Genomic DNA, 24,837 nt, shown 5'->3' on the forward strand with positions numbered 1-24,837 from the left:
CGACATCAATTGTCGGGAAAATGCTAGAATCTATCATTAAGGACGTAGGGCACTTACAAAATCATAATATGATTAGGCAGAGTCAACACGGTTTTATGAAAGGGAAATCGTGTTTGACAAATCTATTAGAATATTTTGAGGGTGTAATTAGGAGGATAGATAAGGGGGAACCAGTGCATGTAGTATATTTGCATTTTCAAAAGGCATTCAATAAGGTGCCACACAGGAGATTGTTACACAAGATTAGGGCTCATGGGATTGGGGGTATATATTAGCGTGGATTGAGGATTGGTTAATGGACAGAAAACACAGAGTAGGAATAAACGGGTCATTTTTGGGTTGGCAGGTTGTAACTAGTGGGGTGCTGCAAGAATCAGTGCTTGGGCCTCAGCTATTTACAATATATATCAATATCTAAGATGAGCAGACTGAGTGTAATGTATCCAAGTTTGCTGACGATACAAAGCTGGGTGGGAAAGTAAGCTGTGAGGAGGACGCAAAGAGTCTGCAAAGACAGGTTAAGTGAGTGGACGAGAAGGTGGCAGATGGAGCATATTATGGGGAAATGTGAAATTATCCACTTCGATAGGAAGAATAGAAAAGCAGAATATTTTTTAATAGGTGAGAGACTAAGAAAGGTTGGTATTCAGAGGGATTTGGGCATCCTTGTACACAAATCACAGAAAGTTAACATGCAGGTACAGCAGGCAATTAGGAAGGCAAATGATATATAAGCCTTTATTGCAAGGGAGTTGGAGTATAAGAGTAAGGAGGTCTTGCTGCAATTATATAAGGCTCTGGTGAGACCATGCCTGGAGTACTGTGTACAGTTTTGGTCTCCTTACCCAAGGAAGGATATACTTGCCTTGGAGGTGGTGTAACAAAGGTTCACTAGATTGATTCCTGGGATGAGAGGGTTGTCCTATGAGAAGAGATTGAATAAAATGGGCCTATAAGAATGAGAGGTGATTTCATTGAAATGTATAAAATTCTTAGAAAGCTTGACAGGGTAGATGTTGAGAGGCTGTTTCTCCTGGCTGGAGAGTCTAGAATGTGATTTAGACAAGTTGGGTGAGTGGGCAAGAACATGGCAGATGCAGTATAACGTGGATAAATGTGAGGTTATCCACTTTGGTTGTAAAAACAGAGAGGAGCCAAGCGGAGCGGAGGGAGCGTCCGATAAAAGGCGGGATTTCAGAGCGCTGAGAACAGCTGAGAGGAGCCGAGCGGAGCAGAGGGAGCGTCCGATAAAAGGCGGGATTTCAGAGGGAGCTGCGACCGAGTTCGAAGTGACGTCAGGAATCAGATCGGGACGCGACACAGGGGAGGCACCTGATTGGTGAGTAGGTTCAGGTGAGTATTTCTACTTATCTACAGTAACTAAAGTAAAAAGAAAGGGAAGGTCTGCAGGTCTTATAGGAAGTAGCGTTTTTTTTAGTGAATCAAGGTCCCTAGTGTAGTTAACATTCTCTAAATTAAGAACAATTTAAAGGAGTGAACTCCTTAAAGGGAGTGGTAAGTAGTTTTTCTTTCCTTTTTTTTCTCTTGACATTGTAGTTGTTGTTAAGCTAACTTAAGGGTTAAGTCATGGCAGGAGATCCCACAGCCGTGTCATGTTCCTCTTGTGGGATGTGGGAATTCAGGGATCCTTCCTGTATCCCTGATTCCTTCACCTGCGGGAAGTGTGTCCAGCTGCAGCTATTGTTTGACCGCTTGACGGCTCTGGAGCTGCGGATGGACTCACTTTGGAGCATCCGCGATGCTGAGAAAGTCGTGGATAGCACGTTCAGTGAGTTGGTCACACCGCAGATAAAAATTACTGAGGGAGATAGTGAATGGGTGACCAACAGACAGAGGAAGAGTAGGAAGGCAGTGCAGGGGTCCCCTGCGGTCATCTCCCTCCAAAACAGGTATACCTGGGCCATTGGAACCGGTTCTGGGGGAGGTGCGACCAGTACAAATTGGACGGTCTGCATCTGGGCAGGACTGGAACCAATGTCCTAGGGGGAGTGTTTGCTAGTGCTGTTGGGGAGGGTTTAAACTAATGTGGCAGGGGGATGGGAACCGATGCAGGAAGTCAGTGGGAAATAAAGTGGTGACAGAAACAAAAGGCAATAAGGGAGAGTGTACAGAACATGACCGGACAGATGGTCTGAGAAAGCAGGGCAAAGACCAAGGGAAGTCTAGATTAAACTGCATTCATTTCAATGCAAGAAGTCTGATGGGCAAGGCAGATGAACTCAGGGCATGGATGGGTACATGGGACTGGGATGTTATAGCTATTACTGAAACATGGCTAAGGGAGGGGCAGGACTGGCAGCTCAATGTTCCAGGGTACAGATGTTATAGGAAAGATAGCGCAGGAGGTAAGAGAGGAGGGGGAGTTGCGTTCTTGATTAGGGAGAACATCACGGCAGTAGTGAGAGGGGATATATCCGAGGGTTCGCCCACTGAGTCTATATGGGTAGAACTGAAAAATAAGAAGGGAGAGATCACTTTGATAGGATTGTACTACAGACCCCCAAATAGTCAACGGGAAATTGAGGAGCAAATATGTAAGGAGATTACAGACAGCTGCAAGAAAAATAGGGTGGTAATAGTAGGGGACTTTAACTTTCCCAACATTGACTGGGACAGCCATAGCATTAGGGGCTTGGATGGAGAGAAATTTGTTGAGTGTATTCAGGAGGAATTTCTCATTCAGTACGTGGATGGCCCGACTAGAGAGGGGGCAAAACTTGACCTCCTCTTGGGAAATAAGGAAGGGCAGGTGACAGAAGTGTTAGTGAGGGATCACTTTGGGACCAGTGATCATAATTCCATTAGTTTTAAGATAGCTATGGAGAAGGATAGGTCTGGCCCAAAAGTTAAAATTCTAAATTGGGGAAAGGCCAATTTTGATGGTATTAGACAGGAACTTTCAGAAGTTGATTGGGAGAGTCTGTTGGCAGGCAAAGGGACGTCTGGTAAGTGGGAGGCTTTCAAAAGTGTGTTAACCAGGGTTCAGGGTAAGCACATTCCTTATAAAGTGAAGGGCAAGGCTGGTAGAAGTAGGGAACCTTGGATGACTCGGGAGATTGAGGCCCTCGTCAAAAAGAAGAAGGAGGCATATGACATGCATAGGCAGCTGGGATCAAGTGGATCCCTTGAAGAGTATAGAGATTGCCGGAGTAGAGTTAAGAGAGAAATCAGGAGGGCAAAAAGGGGACATGAGATTGCTTTGGCAGATAAGGCAAAGGAGAATCCAAAGAGCTTCTACAAATACATAAAGGGCAAAAGAGTAACTAGGGAGAGAGTAGGGCCTCTTAAGGATCAACAAGGTCATCTATGTGCGGAACCACAAGAGATGGGTGAGATCCTGAATGAATATTTCACATCGGTATTTACAGTTGAGAAAGGCATGGATGTTAGGGAACTTGGGGAAATAAATAGTGATGTCTTGAGGAGTGTACATATTACAGAGAGGGAGGTGCTGGAAGTCTTAACGCGCATCAAGGTAGATAAATCTCCGGGACCTGATGAAATGTATCCCAGGACGTTATGGGAGGTTAGGGAGGAAATTGCGGGTCCCCTAGCAGAGATATTTGAATCATCCACCGCTACAGGTGAGGTGCCTGAAGATTGGAGGGTAGCAAATGTTGTGCCTTTGTTTAAGAAGGGAGGCAGGGAAAAGCCTGGGAACTACAGACCGGTGAGCCTGACATCTGTAGTGGGTAAGTTGTTAGAATAGAGGGTATTCTGAGGGACAGGATCTACAGGCATTTGGAGAGGCAGGGACTGATTAGGAACAGTCAGCATGGTTTTGTGAGAGGAAAATCATGTCTCACGAATTTGATTGAGTTTTTTGAAGGGGTAACCAAGAAGATAGATGAGGGCTGTGCAGTAGACGTGGTCTACATGGACTTCAGCAAAGCCTTTGACAAGGTACCGCATGGTAGGTTGTTACATAAGGTTAAATCTCATGGGATCCAAGGTGAGGTAGCCAATTGGATACAAAATTGGCTTGACGACAGAAGACAGAGGGTGGTTGTAGAGGGTTGTTTTTCAAACTGGATGCCTGTGTCCAGCGGTGTGCCTCAGGGATCGGTGCTGGGTCCGCTGTTATTTGTTATTTATATTAATGATTTGGATGAGAATTTAGGAGGCATGGTTAGTAAGTTTGCAGATGACACCAAGATTGGTGGCATTGTCGACAGTGAAGAAGGTTATCTAGGATTGCAACGGGATCTTGATAAATTGGGCCAGTGGGCTGATGAATGGCAGATGGAGTTTAATTTAGATAAATGTGAGGTGATGCATTTTGGTAGATCGAATCGGGCCAGGACCTACTCCATTAATCGTAGGGCGTTGGGGAGAGTTATAGAACAAAGAGATCTAGGAGTACAGGTTCATAGCTCCTTGAAAGTGGAGTCACAGGTGGATAGGGTGGTGAAGAAGGCATTCGGCATGCTTGGTTTCATTGGTCAGAACATTGAATGCAGGAGTTGGGATGTCTTGTTGAAGTTGTACAGGGCATTGGTGAGGCCACACTTGGAATAGTGTACAGTTCTGGTCACCCTATTATAGAAAGGATATTATTAAACTAGAAAGAGTGCAGAAAAGATTTACTAGGATGCTACCGGGACTTGATGGTTTGACTTATAGGGAGAGGTTAGACAGACTGGGACTTTTTTCCCTGGAGAGTAGGAGGTTAAGGGGTGATCTTATAGAAGTCTATAAAATAATGAGGGGCATAGATAAGGTAGATAGTCAAAATCTTTTCCCAAAGGTAGGGGAGTCTATAACGAGGGGGCATAGATTTAAGGTGAGAGGGGAGAGATACAAAAGGGTCCAGAGGGGCAATTTTTTCACTCAAAGGGTGGTGAGTGTCTGGAACGAGCTGCCAGAGGCAGTAGTAGAGGCGGGTACAATTTTGTCTTTTAAAAAGCATTTGGACAGTTACATGGGTAAGATGGGTATAGAGGGATATGGGCCAAGTGCAGGAAATTGGGACTAGCTTAGTGGTATAAACTGGGCGACATGGACATGTTGGGCTGAAGGGCCCGTTTCCATGTTGTAACTTCTATGATTCTATGATTATCTGAATGGTGATAGATTGGGAAAAGGGGAGGTGCAACGAGACCAGGGTGTCCTTGTACACCAGTCGCTGAAAGCGAGCATGCAGGTGCAGCAAGCAGTTAGGAAGACGAATGGTATGTTGGCGTTCATTGCAAGAGGATTTGAGGACAGGAACAGGGATGTCTTACTGCAGTTGTACAGGGCCTTGGTGAGACCACATCTGGAGTATTGTGTGCAGTTTTGGTCTCCTTATCTGAGGAAGGATGTCCTTGCCATGGAGGGAGTGCATCAAAGGTTTACCAGACTGATTCCTGGGATGGCAGGACTGACATATGAGGAGAGATTGGGTCGACTAGGCCTATATTCACTAGAGTTTAGAAAAATGAGAGGTGATCTCATCGAAATATATAAAATTCTAACAGAACTAGACAGACTAGATGCAGGGAGGATGTTCCCGATGGCTGGGGAATCCATAACCGGGGTCACTGTCTCAGGATATGGGGTATGCCATTTAGAACTGAGATGAGGAGAAATTTCTTCACTCAGAGGGTGGTGATCCTGTGGAATTCTCTACCACAGAAGGCCAAGTCATTAAATATATTCAAGAAGGAGATAGATATATTTCTTAATGCTCGAGGGATCAAGGGATATGGGGAAAAAGCGGGAACAGGGTACCGAGTTAGACAATCAGCCATGATAATTTTGAATGGCGGAGCAGGCCCTAAGGGCCGAATGACCTACTCTTGCTCCTATTTTCTATGATTCTATGGGTCGTAGTTTCAAGATAAGGGGTCGGACATTTAGGACCGAGATGTCAAAAATTTCTTAACTCAGAGGATTGTGAATATTTGGAATTCTCTACCCCAGAGGGTTGTGATGCTCAGTAGTTCAGTATATTCAAGATTGAGATTGATAGATTTTTGGACACAAAGGGAATTAAGGGATATGGAGATAGGGCAGGAAAGTGGAGTTGAGGTAGAAGATCAGCCATGATCTTGTTGAATGGCGGAGCAGGCTCGAGGGGCCGTATTGCCTACTCCTGCGCCTATCTTTTATGATCTTGTAACGTTCCTGTGAAGTACCTTGGGACGTTTTTATTACATTAAAGGTGTTTTATAAATGCAAGTTGTTGTTGTAACAGTGAGATCCCAGACTTAGAATGGGGACTGGTCTGCAAGGTGCATTTCAAGTACTGACATGGACAAAGCAAGCACGCTATCCAAACGCTGTGTATCCACGTAAAATGAGGACAGGTGGCATACATGAAATAGTGTCATGTGATCCTTACCTAATCCACTAGCAGAGGCAAATTGGTTTAACTTTTCATCAGAGGAATGGCACCTATGACGGTGCAGTGGTCCCTCACTAATGCACTGGGGTGTCAGCATAAACGATGTATTCAATTGAGCAGAATACTGCTCTGCAACGAAGCGGACTGATGGGCTGCACAGCCATTTCTTATGTTGATGAGAAATTACAAACCCCTTGAAATTAACGGAAACAAATATTTTTTAAAAATCCCCCCCACCCCAAATAAAACAAAGCAAACCGTCACTGAAAGTATTTCAGTCCAGACTAGTCTTCAACCAATAAGCAGATCGTTGTTTGGGAATAACATCTTGAACTTTTTCTTTAACAACATCAAGCGACATTTCCGCTAACCCCGACGGAAGAACGCAGCGAGCGGCCGGACGGACGTCACTGCGCGCTTCACGTCCCGCGCGTGAAAGACGTCATCCGCCGTGAAAGCCAGCGGCGACGCAGGCGTCCTGAGTAACATCCGGGCTCGGATAGGATGAATCCTAAATTACAACATGGCGACGGAGGGAGGAGGGAAGGAGATGAACGAAATCAAAACTCAGTTTACTACCAGGGAAGGTGTTTATAAAGTGTTGACTCACTCCGAATACAGCCGGCCGAACAGGGTGCCTTTTAATTCCCAAGGATCCAATCCAGTCAAGGTGTCATTCGTAAATGTGAACGACCAGTCCGGCAATGGGGACAGAATTTGCTTTAATGTGGGCCGGGAGCTGTACTTTTACATTTACAAAGGCGTAAAGAAGGTAAACATCAAGATGTTTTGTGTTTCTATATTTAGGGGGAAGCGAATTAAGGCAAGGCCTTTAAAAAACCGCTGTGAGCACATACGTGCACTACTGTGCAGTACCTGGTTGGCAATCAGTTGTTATTGCGGGTGTTAAGGGTGGGAGCTCACCCCTCAGGCTAGCTTGTCACCTACACCCCCCCCCCCCCCCCCCCACCACCAAGCAGTTATGCAAGTAGCGTTCAGTTTGCAAACACGTTTGGATTAGTGTAGTGGATTAAGTAATCGAGCGTTTGCAGAGATTCCATCCCCTTATATTGAACTGTATAAACTGGGTTCATTTTGCGTATTTAATGTATTATGGTTAAACAGCACTTCGTCAAGCATTTTAGGATTATTGCATAAAAAATAATAACCATGTGTAAAAAGAAATGGAAATAAATCGTAGAGAGTGGTTTAAATCATGTTTTCTAAAATTGTCAAAATTGTAGTGTCCTACAGATAATGGTAGGATTAAAAACGTTCTGCGGATTACCTTTACCAAAAATTTTAGCATATTTTAAAACTTTATTTAAATAAAGTATTGTCACTAATTTAAAACATTTTACCTTTTCAAAATGAAATTTCAATGAAGATTTTTGTTGGGGGAGGGAATAGGAATGTTAGCAGTTACGTCCAGTTATGTTGGCAAGACTGTCTCTTTTAAAACATGACCTCTTTAGAAGGCACCAGACATTAAAGTGTCAGATTTTACATATGTTTTCTGTTATTTTCCAAGGGAGTTATTGTGCCAAATTTCTATTAAAAAAAATATAGACACCTTTTTAAATTTTGCAATTATTTGCTTGAGCATGGATGATTCATTGGGTTGTGTAACTTTGTGTATGGTGATGTACCTTGTACATACATTAACTTACAGGGTTCAAATGCTCTACTAGTCCAAGGTCTGATAGCTGTTTATTTTTGGATTAGTAAAAAAATATATATTGCCTTAATATAATTGATGTACAGACCGTATCAGAGACAGAGGTGGAGATAATAAATCATGTCTGTATTTGAATGTGTTGAATATTTTCTTTTTAAAAAATTGAGCACTGATTTAAAGAAATGGGGGAAAAAGTGAGGTGATACAAGGAAACAAAAGAAAAACCAAAAGTGGGAAAAATGGGTATTGAGTACATTTCTTGAGATTACAATATTTGAACCAATGAGTTTGAAATTTGATGAGCATCCTTCTATCTATGTTGTGGAGAGCAACCCACGAAAAAGTCATTTCACCCTACTTGAGTTATTTGGATGATTACTAGGAAGAAAGATGAGGAAAAATGCATAAGTACTTTGCAGGATGTTGTGAATTATTGAGATTATACAGTTGTATTTATTGATCTTGGTAGATGCGGGAGGAAATATCTGGACATGAGACAAATTAAAAATGCTAAATTAAAATTTCACCTATTGCATTTTTACAGAAAGGGATTTGAACATGTTTAATTTGCAGATGGAGAGAGACAATTAAACAGTTGCAGAACTATGCACTTTAAAGTGACCTGTAGCAAGTGTTTGTATGAAGCTGTTAATGTTTATAGCTGTAAACAATTTTACAACACCAAGTTATAGTCCAGCAATTTTATTTTAAATTCACAAGCTTTCGGAGGCTACCTCCTTCCTCAGGTGAACGATTTGGAAATTGTATGTTTATTGTATGTTTATAGCATACAAGATGGACGGTTGTTTACTGGCATAAATAGTTACTGGAACCACTGTAAACAGCAGGGTAACCATTTTTAGTCAGCAGTTTCTTACATTTGACTCACTGCTCATTAAAATCTGTTCATAATATTGGTTGAGGAAGCACAATAGTTTCTATTTTTCTAAATGGTTTGTAATCTCCCCATATATATTTTGGCTGATTTATATGTTTTAGTAAGACTTACAGTACTGTTGATCTCAGAAATTATACAGTGACTAAACAAGCTAGTAGGTACTAAAGTATTATTTATATCCTACCAGATGGATTTTTGTTGAGTATTAATTTGTCTTAATCAAATATATTTTATGAGTTCTAATAATGTAAAAATACAAGCTTAGTTCTCTCTTTCTCCTCCTCCCACTTCTATAACTTTCATTTGTGTCTCCTTGAGGCAGACAGCATTCCACTGAGTGTACGCAGGTGATTTCCTGCTTGGTTATTGATAGTATCATTCTTGATGTAGTTGCTGTGTCCTCCATGGGTGGGTGTGCAGGTAAGCAAGGTCTTTTTGGGGTAGAGATAGCTTCAAGATATCCCACATGCTAACGGAAGTTCAGAACCAAGTTAACCTTCTGCAGTGGACTCAGTAGAGCAATCACCGAGCCAGCCAGATCTGCAGTACACCAGAGCACACAAAACTAACCTGGCTTACTTAAATGGAACTTGGAGGCTAGACCTGTCACTCGAGACTGGGATTCTTCCTGTTCTGTTCCAGGTAACCCTGTGTGTAGGATGGACCTGGCTGGGGCAGCAGAGCTCTGTATTAGTATCTTTTAGGGTAGTTGTAAATAATTTAGCATTGTGAAGAAAATGCCTTTAAGAAAATTTCTAGTTCTATTGTAAACATTTTTCTATTGAAAAACTTAAATGAAGGTCCAAAGTTTAAAATACTAATGTGGGAAATACTTTAACATACTTAGAGAGATGCAATTTGACAAGTTTGGTGTTGCTGCTAGTGGTTAGTAGTATTTTGTTTTAAAGTTTTTGTCTTTATCAAATCAACATTGGAAGATGGTCAAGGGAAGGAGGATGACCGTATTAAGGTATATGAAATGGTATAGATAAGTAAACCAAATATTACTTCAGGAAAGTAAGACCAGAGGACTTAATTGGAAATTAATGAGAAGTAAATTTTTAAAATATTTAAAACTTTACTGTGTCATAAATATTTATAATCTATCAAACCAGGTAATAAAAGCAAAGATATAATGGTTAATCAAATTACATTTGAGTGCCATGATGGGAGAGTGCTGTACTAGAGGGATGAGCTTTTTCTTGTATTCTTATGGTAGCTGGTATGGGAAATGGAAAATCACACTAGGGCGATCTTTTGAGATTGGGTCTAAGTTCATTTAGTGCAGAATAGAGGAGTTTTACTGTGTGTCTGATTATGGTACACCTAACGTGGGAGTACTTCATGCTAACACTGGGAATCCGAAATTGGGAAAATGTTCCATTTCTCAGCACTTATTTTGTATATGTTTGGGGTGGAGCTTTTAAAATTGTGACTGAGTGCAGTGTTTCGAGTACATCCTTTTGTTGAATTCCTAATTAATATTTTCTCTCCCTCCTTTACATGCCATTTTTCATTGCTCCTCCTCTCCAGAAGATATTAACTCCTTGCTGGGGTACGGTTTAATGGGCACTAGTTGCTGGTATCTTGATTAAGTAGTTATTCTTCATGTGTGAGCCTAGATATCTGTTGGATGCATTACAGCTGAATACGATTCTACTGTCGTCAGTATCCACACATGCATGCTGACTTGCAACAGGGGTTACTGAATTCTGATCAGTAGTGGGAACACTGGCCATTCCCTGCCCTCTTCCCCAACCCAGATGCACTGAGGCCAAGTGGGTGGGACTGGAAGTAGTGAGAACTGCAAAGTGCCTTGCCACCCTGTGGCTAGATTTGAACATTACATTGCTATTTCAGTGTGGTGCCTCATTATGATGCCACTTGGCGCTTTTTAAAAAAAAAGTCTGGTACATTGAGACTTGAGAGGATTTTCTCCTGTTGCCATATCTCAGGTTATTGGAATTAAGTTCTGCCTTTACCTATGAGATTGTTGGTTTGAACCCTATAATATTGCGGAGCAGCAGCACTGGAAAGCCCTAGAATTGTGGTTGGTAAGTTGGAAGGCTTGATCAGCTATATTTGTTGGGGTATCTATTTTTAAGACTTTATTAATGTAATGCCATATGCGCTGGAGTAAGTGTAGTTGTTTGTTTTACCTTTAAATTTGCTTATGCATGTGTTGTCAGACTTCTTGTCCAGCGTCAAATCCTAGATGAGTTATAAGTTCTTCTTGGCCAACAATGGGATGACCAAGGCCATTCTATGAGGCTTCCACCACAAATTCTGCCTCCTTGCTACTGATTCCCTCTCCTTCCCTGTCGGGCTGAATCAGGCCATTGCAATCTTGGGCATTCCGTTTGACCCTGAGCTGAGCTTTCAACCCCATAACCAATCCATCACTAAGACCACTTATTTAAACTCTGCAACATTGCTGGCATCTGCCCATACCTTAATCTCTCTGCCACTGAAATCTTAATACATGCTTTTATCATCTCCAGACTTGACCTGGCCTCCCACCCTCCACCCTTCATATACTCTAACTTAACCAAAAATGTCACATATATCCTGTCCCACACTGAGCGCTGCTCGCCTATTAACTGCATCCTCACTGTTAACCTCCAAAGCATTTAATTCAAAATCCTTGAACTTGTATGTAAATCCCTCCTTGGCCTTGCACCACCCTATTTCTGCAGTCTCTTTCAGCCCTTTATTCTTTCCCAAAAATTCCATTCTTTGATTCTGGCCTTCTGTGTATTCAACCTACACCCTTTGCACCCCCGCTGGTGACGGAAAGCCTTCAATTGCTTCAGTCATGCTCTCTGGAGTTACCTCCTTAAATCTCTCGTCAATTTTCTCCAGGCTGGACTAGATCAGCATTTGAAGGACTTCTCAGTAAGCTGCTGTTGGCTGCCCCCTCTGGTTATGAGGCAGCTGAGAGGGACCTTATATGGGGAAGAAAATATTTACAAATGTGATGACAGAAAGATGTTTCATAAGTTAACCTTCTGATGTTGTTGCAACTGATCTACCGATAAGGTGCATGGTTAGAGAGAAATGTGACCATTCTTCTACTTAAAAAGAACTTCAATATCTTAATAAGCTGCTTTGTGTCCTTGATGATTTACTGACATTGTCAATACTTCACTTTTTATTCTTTATAAATGTACTGTAGGGAACAGGTAATTTTTTAATGAAACTAAGAACTGAATAGAATTTTGTGCCCTAGCATATATGTTCATATTATTAAAGGTGTGAAATAATAAATTGGAATAATCTACAAAAAAAAAACACTGGATTGCCTGAATTGATCTTTTAGGCCCTTTTCAAAGTCACAAATGTCATCCTATGTGACTGTGACCATGGTAAACCATCCCGTCTCATCCTTCTCAACTTGTCTGCAGCCTTTGACATGGTTGACCACACAATCCTCCTCCATTGTCCAGCTGGGTGGGACTGAGCACACCTGGTTCCATTCATATCTATCCAGTCGTAGCCAGAGAATCACCTGCAATGGCTTCTTTTCCCGCTTCTGCACCATTACCTCTGGATTCCCCCATAGATCTACTCTTGGCCCCCTCCTATTTCTCATCTACATGCTACCCCTTGCAACATCATCCGAAAACACGACGTCAGGTTCCACGTGTACTCTGACGACACCCAGCTCACATAGGATGTCATTTGTGACCTCACCACCACCTCCCTCGACCCCTCCACTGTCTCTGATTTGTCACTCTCCTTGTCCGGATGAGCAAAAATTTCCTCCAACTAAATATTGGGAAGACTGAAGCCAGTGTCTTCGGTCTCTGCCACAAACTCTGTTCCCTAGCTACTGACTCCATCCTTCTCCCTGGTCACTGTCTGAGGCTGAACAGACCTTGGCGTCCTATTTCACCCTGAGATGAGCTTCTGACCACATATCCTGTCCATCACCAAGACCGCCTACTTCCACCTCTGTAACATCGCCCATCTCTGCCCCTGCCTCAGCTCATCTGCTGCTGAAACCCTCGTCCAAAACTCTGCTGCCTGTATCATTACTCACACCAAGTCCCGTTCACCCATCACCTTTGTTCGCTGACCTAGATTGGCTCCCGGTCTGGGAATGCCTCAATTTTAAAATTCTCATCCTTGTTTTCAAATCCCTCCGTGACCTTGCCCCTCCCTATCTCTGTATCCAGCTCTATAATCCTCCGAGATCTCTGCGTTCCTCCAATTCTTGCCTCTTGCGTATCCCTGATTTTACCATTGGTGGCCATGCCTTCAGCTATCCGGGCCCTAAGCTCTAGAATTCCCTTCCTAAACCTCTCTGCCCCTCTGCCTCCTTCTTTAAGATGCTTCTTAAAACCTACCTGTTTGACCAAGCTTTTGGTCACCTGTTCTAATATCTCCTTATGTGGCTCGGTATCAAATTTTCACTCCTGTGAAGTGCTTGAGACATTTTACTACGTTAAAGGTGCTAAAAAATGCAAGTTGTTGTTTTAAACAGAATTTGACTGGTGGATAGTACCCTGGTCAGATGTTACCAGAGTACCAAGGAGTTAATTTCCATTACTTTTAATTCATGCATCCTGTAAGATCTTCTATCTCCAGTAACTGATTACATAATATAACCCTAGATTATATTGCTTAGATTATGTGGTCATACTAAATATCCTCTTTCACACTTTTTATGATTATTTGTAGAGTATCTGCATGTTTGATTGCAATCAAGCTTGGCTTTAAATCTTTAAATGGGGTGGGAAAAATGAGCACAGAATCAACGTACTGGTACACTTACACCAGCTACCTATGTCGGACCATGGCTGCAATAGTGGTTCCAACCAGACAATAGCCCATTCATACCATCTAACTAGAACTCCCACGTTTCCTGCCTAGGAGAGTTCCCTTCCCAAAAGTTAAAATGTAAATGTTTAGATAGTATGGGTGCTGATATAAACATTTAAATTAACTACATATAGGTTTTAAAATATGGCTAGCAGGAACTCCGTGAGTACTTTTTAAACATGGTTTTACAGTCCATTGGAGTTACAAATTGCAGCTATATTTTTAAATTAAGAATAAGGAAAGGGAATATACCTTAAATGGTAATATTTTAAATAGAGCACAGGTGTGCACATACACAGGTCATTAAAGGTGGCAGCACAAGTAAATAAGGTCATAAAAGTCAAATACAATCCTTATTTTGTATCTAGGAGCATAACAACAACGTATGTATATAGTGCCTTTAACATAGAAAAATGTCCCAAGGTGCTTCAGAGATGTAATTAGACAGTAATGGATGTTGAGCCAAAGAAGGAGATATTAGGAGGGGTGAGCAAAAACTTAGTCAGAGAGGTGGGTTTTAAAGAGGATCTTAAAGGAGGGGATTAGGGAGGGATTTCCAGAGCTTGGGGCCTAAAGAGCTGAAGGTATGTCCACCATTTGGTAGGGGGAGGAGTGCATAAAAAGCTACTGTTAGAAGAATGGAGACTTCTGGCGGGTTGTAAGGTTGGAGGAGGTTACCAAGATGGAGAGAACTAAGGCTATGAAGATATTCAAATACATGAGAATTTTAAATTAGAGGCATTGGGAGACCAGGAGCCAATGTAGGTCAGCAAGGACAGGTATGCTAGGTGAGTGGGACCTGGTACCGGATAGGATACAGACAGAGTTTGAATAAACTGAAGTGTGGAGGATGGGAGGCCAGCGGGGTTAGGAAATTGTTGGAACAGTTGAGTATGGAGGTGACAAAGGCATAGATGAGGGTTTCAGTAGCAGATGGGCTGAGGTGGAAGTAGGCAGTCATTGTGATGGAGAGTTTGTGGGGTTGGAAGTTGTATTTGGATTATAACATCAATATTAACCTGATGAGACGTGTTTGCTACAGGTACGTGGAACATATTTTTGACTTAAACATCAGAACAACCCACCTATTATTCTTTTCTGACAAAAGGAAACTAATTTCTCCCCTTGTGACATGTGGAGCCCTACCTGGCAATTCTGCAGATTTACTCCAAAGATCAACAGGTGTGCAGAAACATCTTTCTATACAGCATTGTATTAGATACTTCCTGAGTTCCCTTGAGAGTGAGAGAAAGCAGGGAAATTGCTTTTTGCTGCAGGCATGATGGCTTGCATGGTACTTGTGCTTACTTTGTTTTCCACAAATGGGAAAGGAAAAGTACCCACCCTTCAGTATGACCTACTCACCTAAATAAAAAGTTCTTATACAAAGCTTTTGCATAGTTGCAAAAGAAATTTTGCATTTCTTGTAGGATGAAGTCGCTTTCCAGCCATTGATTTTATTTTTTGTTTGGCAAAATATTTGTTATGGGAAGTTAATAAAGGTAATTTTATCAGAACGAGAACTCTGCCTTTTGGTGTCAGGAAGAAATTTTATAATCAGACAAAAGAGAAAATCCAGATTGTAAGAATGCAACCCATTTAGCTCATCTTACAATTGAGATCTGATTTCAGGACCCAATCTGACCTTTTTAAACACTATATCATTTTACTCTCTGCTGATTGAGGAGCCACTCCAGTTTCCTTTTGTTTCAAATTCAGAATTGTTGGGTCTATTTAAAAACCCCAGCATTTTTTTTGCCCTTGCATCTGTGACAGATTTTGCTGTGGTTTTCAACACAAGTTGGACATGAAAATTCTCCCTAACACAGGAAAATACTTGTGCCCTGAGAAAATGAAAAGTTGTACTCTGGGAACTCTACTGACTCAAATAATTTGCTACCAAGCATATTGCGTTTAAGCGTTTTCATAAACAAGTTGCTTATGTACTTCAACAGCCCAGGATTTGTAAACAAAACATATTCAAGCTAACAGAGACAATGTTCTCCTAAGCAATCAAACTACTTTAACAGTATTATGAATCTCTTAACGGAGGACTACGATTGCTAAGGATGACTTGGATAGCTAGAATCTTAGCTCTTACAGCATCCCACAAAATATTGAGGGGAGGGCATTTCTTTCGGAAGATAATGCATAAGACAGTTGCATCAGGAAAATATACGAAGGACAACTCATACTAATTTTATTACATGAAATGGGCACAAGCAACTTTGGGTGGGAGAATCTTTGGAGAACGCATTACTTCTAAAATGTGTCCATACATAGAGAACAACACATGTTTTATTGAATTCTGTTCTCACTGATTTTTTTCCCCTTCTTGAAGGCATTGACTTCTTGCTCAATTACTATTCCATTGGCTCTAGGGTCATTCATTAACTCGTGTAGTCGACCATTATTCATGTATGAACCTTGATAGTAACTGTTGCCAGACTATTGAACTGCAGGAGACATCATATCTGAGCTCAATTCTGTCTACACACACTTCCAGCAAGATTTGCTTGATATCGCACAGAAGCCCAAACCCTGACCTTTTTTCTTTCCTCATTTCCCCTAGCCCTCAACTTGCAGTGCTGAGGCCAATTGTGATGCCCCTCTTACTGTTACTGCCCTGATCAGCTAACTTAGAACAGACCGAGCATTGAACCTGGCACTTTCCTGATCTGTGTGGATCAGCTACTCACTGCATAAACTTTCTGAATCATCAAGGGAGCCCATATATAATTTTTTTTGTCGTAGAATAATTTTTTTGATAAAATGAAAACTTCGTTCCTGGGTGCAAATGAGTTGAACTGAAAACTTTATCTATGTAGTCCCATCAGCCCCTTATTTCTTATCAGGTACTCTTACTTGAGATATCTGTACTGTGGGTAAAATGGATTAATAGTCCTTATAGGAAAGTCCTGGTAGCACTGTGCTGTTGACTACCTCTGTACAATCCTCCACAGTTACACGTTCAGGTGTGTTCCCCGATGGGAGTAAATTTTCAAATGATACTGTATGCAAACAACAATTACACATAAATTCACTTCCCCCACCCCCCCCCCCCCTTTTCTCTTCTATGGGGCCAGGTAGGCTATCTAGAGGAATCCTTTTGCATTATCATTGTTAAAATACACTTGCCAAGGATATACCCAAGAGTCGAGTTGAGGGTTTATGTCCATGATTTCCCACACTGAGTTCTTGATGTCAATCATACTGCTCTGTAGAAGCAGGGTCTTCACTACAAGGCTGTTGGCAAAGTTGCCCAGGCTACACTTGCATACTCCCGAGCAATCAGTTTGAGTAGCATTAATGGAGGACTGAGTAGGCAGTGCGCTCGTTCTTGGCCAAGGATGCTGCGTGGTACTAGGGGACCAAGAAAAGGAGGGCAAAATAGCTGGAATTCCAACTAAGAGGGAAAATGTTAATATAAAAATATGTATTTATGCACATTACATGTGAGGGTGCTGTGGTAAATTCAGTGTTTGCAGTAAAGTTCTTCAGAGCTAGCTGTTTAACTTGACTCTGTCTGATAGAATTGCGAATAAAATTTGGGTGTTTTCAATTCTGGTAAAACAACAACTACTTGAATTTATGTAGTGCCTTTAACATAGTAAAACTTCACAGAAAAAAAAATTGATGCCAATCAAAGGAGATATTAGGAGGGGTGACCTTAAAGCTTGGTCAAAGAGCTGGGTTTTAAGGAGGGTCTTGAAGGTGGAGTGGCAGATATATTTAGGCAGGGAATTCCAGAACACAGGGCCTACGTGACTGAAAGCATGGCCGCCAATGGTGGGGCGAAGGGAGATGGGTACAGAAGAGGCTGGAGTCAGAGGAATGGAAAATTTGGGAGGGTGTTGTAGTGCTGGAGAAAGTTAGCGGTAAGGCCGTAAAGGGATTTAAACACCAGAATGTGAATTTTAAATTGGAGGCTTTGGGGGCCAGGAGCCAATGTAGATCAGGGAGGACAGGGTTGACGGGTGAGTGGGATTTGGTGTGGATATGGGCAGCTATTTGTCTGCTGTAAATATTTTTAAAGTGGGATATTACCTTGGAAATTCCTTTTTAATGACCTGATTTACAAATATGGTATTGAAAATTGTCATTTAGAAACCACTGCTTTTTGGGTGAAGGTGGACTGCAATGCTGCTGGAATGTTTAATTGATTTGCGTTCTAATAATACCATTCCTGAAAATAGTTTGACTTGAACTGATGACAATCAAATAAAAACAAAGTTGCAAGTATGATATTTTAAATTAATTGTAATCTTTTTTTAAAAAAAGACACTGAGCTGAAATTTGAACTTGATTTTTCTTTGTATGAATTTTTGTGCTCATTGCGATGAGAGATATTAGTGCTGCTAATGAAAGATGCATTTGATTTTTAGGAACATAGGAACAGGAGTAGGCCATTCAGCCCCTCGTGCCTGCTCCGCCATTTGATAAGATCATGGCTGATCTGTGATCTAACTGTAACTCAGATCTGTGATCTGTTATCCTAATCCCTGTATTAAACATTCTCAGACCAGACATAGCAGGGCCAAATGGAGAGTAAAAAAGAAAGACTGAGCTTGCATATATATAGGTCCTTTCACGACCTCGGGATATCTCAAAATGCTTTACAACCAATTTGGCACAGCAAGATCCCAGAAACAGCAATGAGATAATGACCCGATAATCTGTTTGTGATGTTGGTTGAGGGATAAATTTGACCAGGACACCAGCAATGTTCCCATTAATTTTTTTTGGCCATGTGCAGAATGAATTTGGGTTTGTGCACCGATAGAAAGGCTGTGTGTGCCACCATTTAAAAAAATATCACAACTTTGAATAGAACATCTTTTTAGAAACCATTATTCAGGATATATAACAAACAGAACAAATGTACAAAATAATGGATAATTGTAACAAGGCGAGCTGGCGAGGATTTTTAATTAAATAAAACTAGTTGTAGAAATTTCAGAAGTAAATACTACGACCAGAGGAATGGGGACATCCTGATTGAGACCCAGAATCTGTAGATGACAGGCCAGATAATGGAGAAGAGGAGGGTGACTGTCTCTGGTTTGGATGTTTTTATTGTGTAAATAAAGGCTGTGTCTCTGTTAGTCATGTGGAGCAGCAATATGGTTTAATGATTCAGCTCAGTCTAAATGGGGCAGAACTGGCAAATAAAACGTCTGAAAAATAATGAGGCAGTGAGGTGCTAGTACATCAGGGCTTTACCAAGCCAGAGGTTGTTTAAGCACAAAGTGAAATTGTCTGCTAAAACTGCTTTTGGCATGTTAACTACCCAGTTCTATAAACTGTCACTTAGACTGGCACCGACTGATCAAGGACAGTCAGCACGGACTTGTTAACGGGAGGTCGTGTCTGACTAACTTGATTGAATTTTTGGAGGAGGTGACAAGGAGGATCGATGAGGTAGCGCAATTGATGTAGTCTATGTGGATTTTAGCAAGGTTTTTGACAAGGTCCCACATGGCAGATTGGTCAAAAAAGTAAAGGCCCACGGGATCCAAGGGAATGTGGAAATTGGATTCAAAATTGGCTCAGTGGCAGGAAGCAAAGGGTAATGGTTGATGGGTGTTTTTGCGACTGGAAGGCTGTTTCCAGTGTGGTGTTGCAGGGCTCGGTACTAGATCCTTTGCTTTTTGTGGTGTACATTAACGATTTGGACTTAAACGCAAGATTGGAGCAGAAATGAAGAAAAATTTTTTCACCCAGAGGGTGGTGAGGGTTTGGAACTCACTGCCTGAGAGGGAGGTAAAGGCAGAAACCCTCAACTCATTTAAAAAAAAATACCTGGATGTGCACCTGAAGAGCCGTGACCTGCAGGACCACGGACCAAATGCGAGAAAGTGGGATTAGGCTGGATGGCTCGTTTCTCAGCCGGCGCGGATACGATGGGCCGAATGGTCTCCTTCTGTGCCGTAAATTTTCTATGATTCTATACCCCGATACACATGTGCCTCGGAGTTCATTATTTTCATGATCAGTAATTTTTTTGTGCCTGATATGCAGTATATGTCTTGGATCTAACGTGAGTCCATCACACTTGAGATGTCATACTTCGGACATCACATTTGCTATGTCAAAAGTATAAGAAAAAAGCCAGTCGTTTCCTTCTGCTTTTTCTGACCTTCATTGCCTTGTCTCTTCCCAAGGGTTAGGAGCCTGGGCTTTTCTGCTAATGTACAGAAACTTCCCTCAATAATTAGCTTCCAACTGACCTCAGAATCTGCCTATTGAGACCACAGTACAGAAGTTACTGATGTTTTTCAACACATATGCCATTGTTTCAGCAGTGATTATATCTCCTAACAGTGAAGGAAGGAAGCAAACAACCACTGCTACCACCATTGCAAAAACCTAAACCGTTACTACTTAGGCATGCAGACGCACATTATTCCCCTGCTTGATGAATCTGCCATTTTTTCCCCTTTCTCTCTTTACTCCTCTTCAGTTAGTGACTTACATCAAGGTACAGCTCTGAGTGTTAGATGTCCTCCGGCACCTCATCCAAATGACCATTCTTCACATAACAGCTGGGACAGTGAAGGCTGTGTACTTCTGTTAACGCTGCAGGCAGAGGTAGCCCTGCTATCTGAGCTGCATCTGGAAACATTCGCCTTGTTGGTGCTTCCAACTTCACCAGTGCCATAGATACATGGCACAAATGGGGTATAGCAGTGACTCAGTTATTAATTTGCATTCCTGCTGTGGAATCAAACCATGCATACTAGGTCCCAGATCCAATCCCTGGTCTGGCCTGTGCAGTGCTGTGTTTGCCAATGGCTATTTGATCATGGGAGAAACGCAGCTGAAATTCAGAAATGTCCTTATCTAAATGCATGCACACTTCAGGAGGGATCGCTGGATTTAAGTCTGGAGCAAAAACGGAACCTTTCTCCCCTCTCTAGTCCAGTAACACGGATGGAAAATGTTGTGTCCCCACCATTGGCTTACTCAGCCAGAGAGGGAATTGAACCTGATAGGATCTTGATCTACAGGACCTAGTTGTTTACACACTCGACACCCAGGACACCTACCTCAAACTGACTCTCCATGGTCACGGATGCACACAGAGCCAGATCTGAGCATGGGCAGCAGGGTCTGGAGCAGCTGCAGACACAAAGCATGAGGACGACCAGGGTCTGCGTCAATTCCAAACTCCAGCGCATCCGCTCCGCCGGATATGAAGATCCACCAGACACAGCAAGATCATTTATTTATATTCACCTGGATGTGACTGATGATGATACCTGTGGTCCAGGTTTGGCGCGTGGATGGAATGAATAAGTGCGCGGCAAACAACAGAACGCTGCGCGGCCAAGCACACATGCAGCTTAGAGGGAACAGTGGACATCAGGGAGAATTCCCTTGTTCTTTGAATAATGCCATGGGATCTTTTACATCCACCTGAGAAGGAAATCGGGCCTCTATTTAATTGGATAGTTTTTTGAGTAAAATTTGGTTCTGGTTCTATTACTCTATCTACATACAGACTTAATTTTAGTGATGATGTGAAAGTTGAAGTTTTAGAACACACAACATGTAGTGTTTGGTTGAAAGAGGAATATAGAAACTTGTAATTGAATAGGACAAAGCAAGCATAGAGCATTGTTCTACCAGTACAAATTATATCTCTGGTTGCTTTATTATACAAGTAATCCATCAAGTTTTACCTTTATTTTACAACTTAATCCTAGGTTACAATAATAGTAAAATTTTATTTTCTGTAATGGTCTATCTCTGTCCATTAGCATAGGCTGTGCTAAAATGAAAGCATTTAAGTTGTCTTATGGAAGTATTCATTTTTGTCACTAGCTTGGCATTGTTCAATTTAGTTTCATTTTTCAAGATTTTGTTTTATGCTTGGTTATCTGCTGCCTTAAGGGTAATCTGTCTACTGTGAATAATTTTAGCACTGTCTACTTCTCTACACAATGATGTGAATATCTCTCTCCCAACATTAACACTATGTGACCAATGAGCCTAATTTTGTTTATGGTGGATTCTAGTCGTTGTTCCCATTTAAAATTATGATGTTGCCAAGCCTTTTTAAATTCCTAGTGCCCAAAAGCAAAGCTATATGTTGGGAAACTGGGAAAATTCGTGGGTGAACTTATACCACAAATTTCCATTGTCCCTACACAATACAGTACTGTCCTGCACAGGTCAGATTTTCACAACTTGGCGATCTTTGCTTCTGCATCTCACTCAAACTCGTGCTGTTTAATGTTAGAATTTGGCTTGAAAGAAAGAACCTGCATTTATATAACACCTTATAGTGTCCTCATTATGTCCTAAAGTGCTTTACAACCAGTAGATTACTTTTTGATGTTAAATCACTAATGGTATAAAGCCTGGCCCACACGTACGATTTTTTAAAAAAGGGTTATTACATGAAAAACAGCAATTTTCTACTCTTGTATTGAAAATCATTTTTTTTACAGTTCTTTCAAATGGCGAATACACGGAGAATGTCAGTAACATATTATATTAGACATGCACTGCAAATTTACATCATTATACAATTTGTGATTATACAAATTTTTTTTTATTCGTTTGTGGAATGTGGGCATCGCTGGCAAGGCCAGCATTTATTGCCCATCCCTAATTGCCCTTCAGAAGGTGGTGGTGAGCCGCCGCCTTGAACCGCTGCATTCCGTGTGGTGACGGTGCTGTTAGGTAGGGAGTTCCAGGATTTTGACCCAGCGATGATGAAGGAACAGCGATATATTTCCAAGTTGGGATGGCGTGTGACCAATGAGCCTAATTTTGTTTATGGTGGATTCTAGTCGTCGTTCCCATTTAATCCTAACAGCGCTGTGGGAGAACCTTCACCACACGGACTGCAGCGGTTCAAGAAGGCGGCTCACCACCACCTTCTCGAGGGCAATTAGGGATGGGCAATAAATGCCGGCCTCGCCAGCGACGCCCACATCTCATGAACGAATAATTTAAAAAAAACTCTGAGGGGAACGTGCAGGTGCTGTTGTTCCCATGGTGCCTGCTGCCCTTGTCCTTCTAGGTGGTAGAGGTCGCGGGTTTGGGAGGTGCTGTCGAAGAAGCCTTGGTGAGTTGCTGCAGTGCATCCTGTAAATGGTACACTCCCTTCACCACCGGTGCAGCCACGGTGCGCCGATGGTGAAGGGAGTGAATGTTTAGGATGGTGGATGGGGTGCCAATCAAGCGGGCTGCTTTGTCCTGGATGGTGTCGAGCTTCTTGAGTGTTGTTGGAGCTGCCCTCATCCAGGCAAGTGGAGAGTATTCCATCACACTCCTGACTTGTGCCTTGTAGATGGTGGAAAGGCTTTGGGGAGTCAGGAGGTGAGTCACTCACCACAGAATACCCAGCCTCTGACCTGCTGTTGTATCCACAGTATTTATATGGCTGGTCCAGTTAAGTTTCTGGTCAATGGTGACCCCCAGGATGTTGATGGTGGGGGATTTGGCGATGGTAATGCTGTTGAGTGTCAAGGGGAGGTGGTTGGACTCTTGTTGAAGATGGTCATTGCCTGGCATTTGTCTGGCGCGAATATTACTTGCCATTTATCAGCCCAAGCCTGGATGTTGTCCAGGTGTTGCTGCATGCGGGCACGGACTGCTTCATTATCTGAGGGGTTGCGAATGGAATTGAACACTGCAATCATCAGCGAACATCCTCAGTCCTGACCTTATGATGGAGGGAAGGTCATTGATGAAGCAGCTGAAGATGATTGGGCCAAGGACACTGCCCTGAGGAGTTCCTGCAACAAGATGAGGTGATTGACCTCCAACAACCACGACCATCTTCCTTTGTGCTAGGTATGACTCCAGCCACTGGAGAGTTTTCCCCCTGATTCCCATTGACTTCAATTTTACTAGGGCTCCTTGATGCCATGCTATGTCAAATGCTGCCTTGATGTCAAGGGCAATCACTCGCGCCTCACTTCTGGAATTCAGCTCTTTTGTCCACGTTTGGACCAAGGCCGTAATGAGGTCTGGAGCCGAGTGGTCCTGGCGGAACCTAAACTGAGCATCGGTGAGTAGGTTATTGGTGAGTAAGTGCCACTTGATAGCACTGTCGACGACACCTTCCATCACTTTGCTGATGATTGAGAGTAGACTGATGGGGCGGTAATTGGCCGGATTGGATTTGTCCTGCTTTTTGTGGACAGGACATACCTGGGCAATTTTCCACATTGTCCGGTAGATGCCAGTGTTGTAGCTGTACTGGAACAGTTTGGCTAGAGGCGCAGCTAGTTCTGGAGCACAAGTCTTTAGCACTACAGCCGGGATGTTGTCAGGGCCCATAGCCCAAATAATAGCCAACATCCTTACTATGTCCTTTAAAACACTTATATGCCTTTTAACCATTTGGCAACATTTTATTGCCAATAAGTAGCAATCAGGAATTTGTAAAAATAAATACACCTTTAACCATTTCAGATTAGTCTTGGCTTTAATTTTGATTACTGGTATAATGAAACAAGAAGATATTTTGGTGCAGTTTGGCTCATTGCAGTCTTTGTTTCATGAAAAGCTTATATTTTCTTTTTGAAGTTACTCTACCTTGTGGCTTATTGTAGGCATGAGGTGATGAAGGGTCTACACCTGAAACGTTAACTTATGCATTCACTCCACAGATGCTGACTCACCTGCTCAGTGTTTGTCATTTTCTGTGTTTTTTTCGGATTTCCAGCATTTGCGGTTTTCTTTGCTACCCTATTTCCAACTCTCTTTCCTGCCACCTCATCAAGAAAAGGTCATGCCTTACAATAACAATTCTCCCTAAGGGAAAATCCAGCTTGTTGCATTTAAATTGATCTTGTTTAAATATTCTACAGAATTATGCATCAGGCAATGTGTTTTAACTGTATATTTCATTGATAGCTCCAATATGATTAAATATAAATATAGATTTTTTTTTCTGAGAAGTAGTGCTGGAATAGCTAGTAGATTCTATAGATTCTGACACAAATGTCTGATTTCAGGCTAGATGTAGAGTACTAAGGTAATCGGAAGAAATTTTTGTTTTACTTGGGTATCTTCCACAAATAGCTTATCTTATGCAGGTGCATAACAAAAAAAAATGCTTGTGGC

The 24,837-nt window shown here is 42.0% G+C and overlaps 1 protein-coding gene across 1 annotated transcript in view; it reads left to right on the forward strand.

The window, feature by feature from the left end:
- The first annotated feature begins 6,798 nt into the window (after window positions 1–6,798).
- The window catches only part of wdr20a (WD repeat domain 20a), a 46,561-nt gene continuing 28,522 nt past the window's right edge, over window positions 6,799–24,837 (forward strand). Inside the window, exon 1 of the mRNA XM_067991815.1 lies at window positions 6,799–7,121. Within this exon, the coding sequence (XP_067847916.1) occupies window positions 6,873–7,121 (249 nt within the window). The 5' untranslated portion in view covers window positions 6,799–6,872. The remainder of the gene's footprint in view (window positions 7,122–24,837) is intronic.

The sequence above is a fragment of the Heptranchias perlo genome, chromosome 10 (genome assembly GCF_035084215.1).
Source record: "Heptranchias perlo isolate sHepPer1 chromosome 10, sHepPer1.hap1, whole genome shotgun sequence".
Classification (NCBI taxonomy): domain Eukaryota; kingdom Metazoa; phylum Chordata; class Chondrichthyes; order Hexanchiformes; family Hexanchidae; genus Heptranchias; species Heptranchias perlo.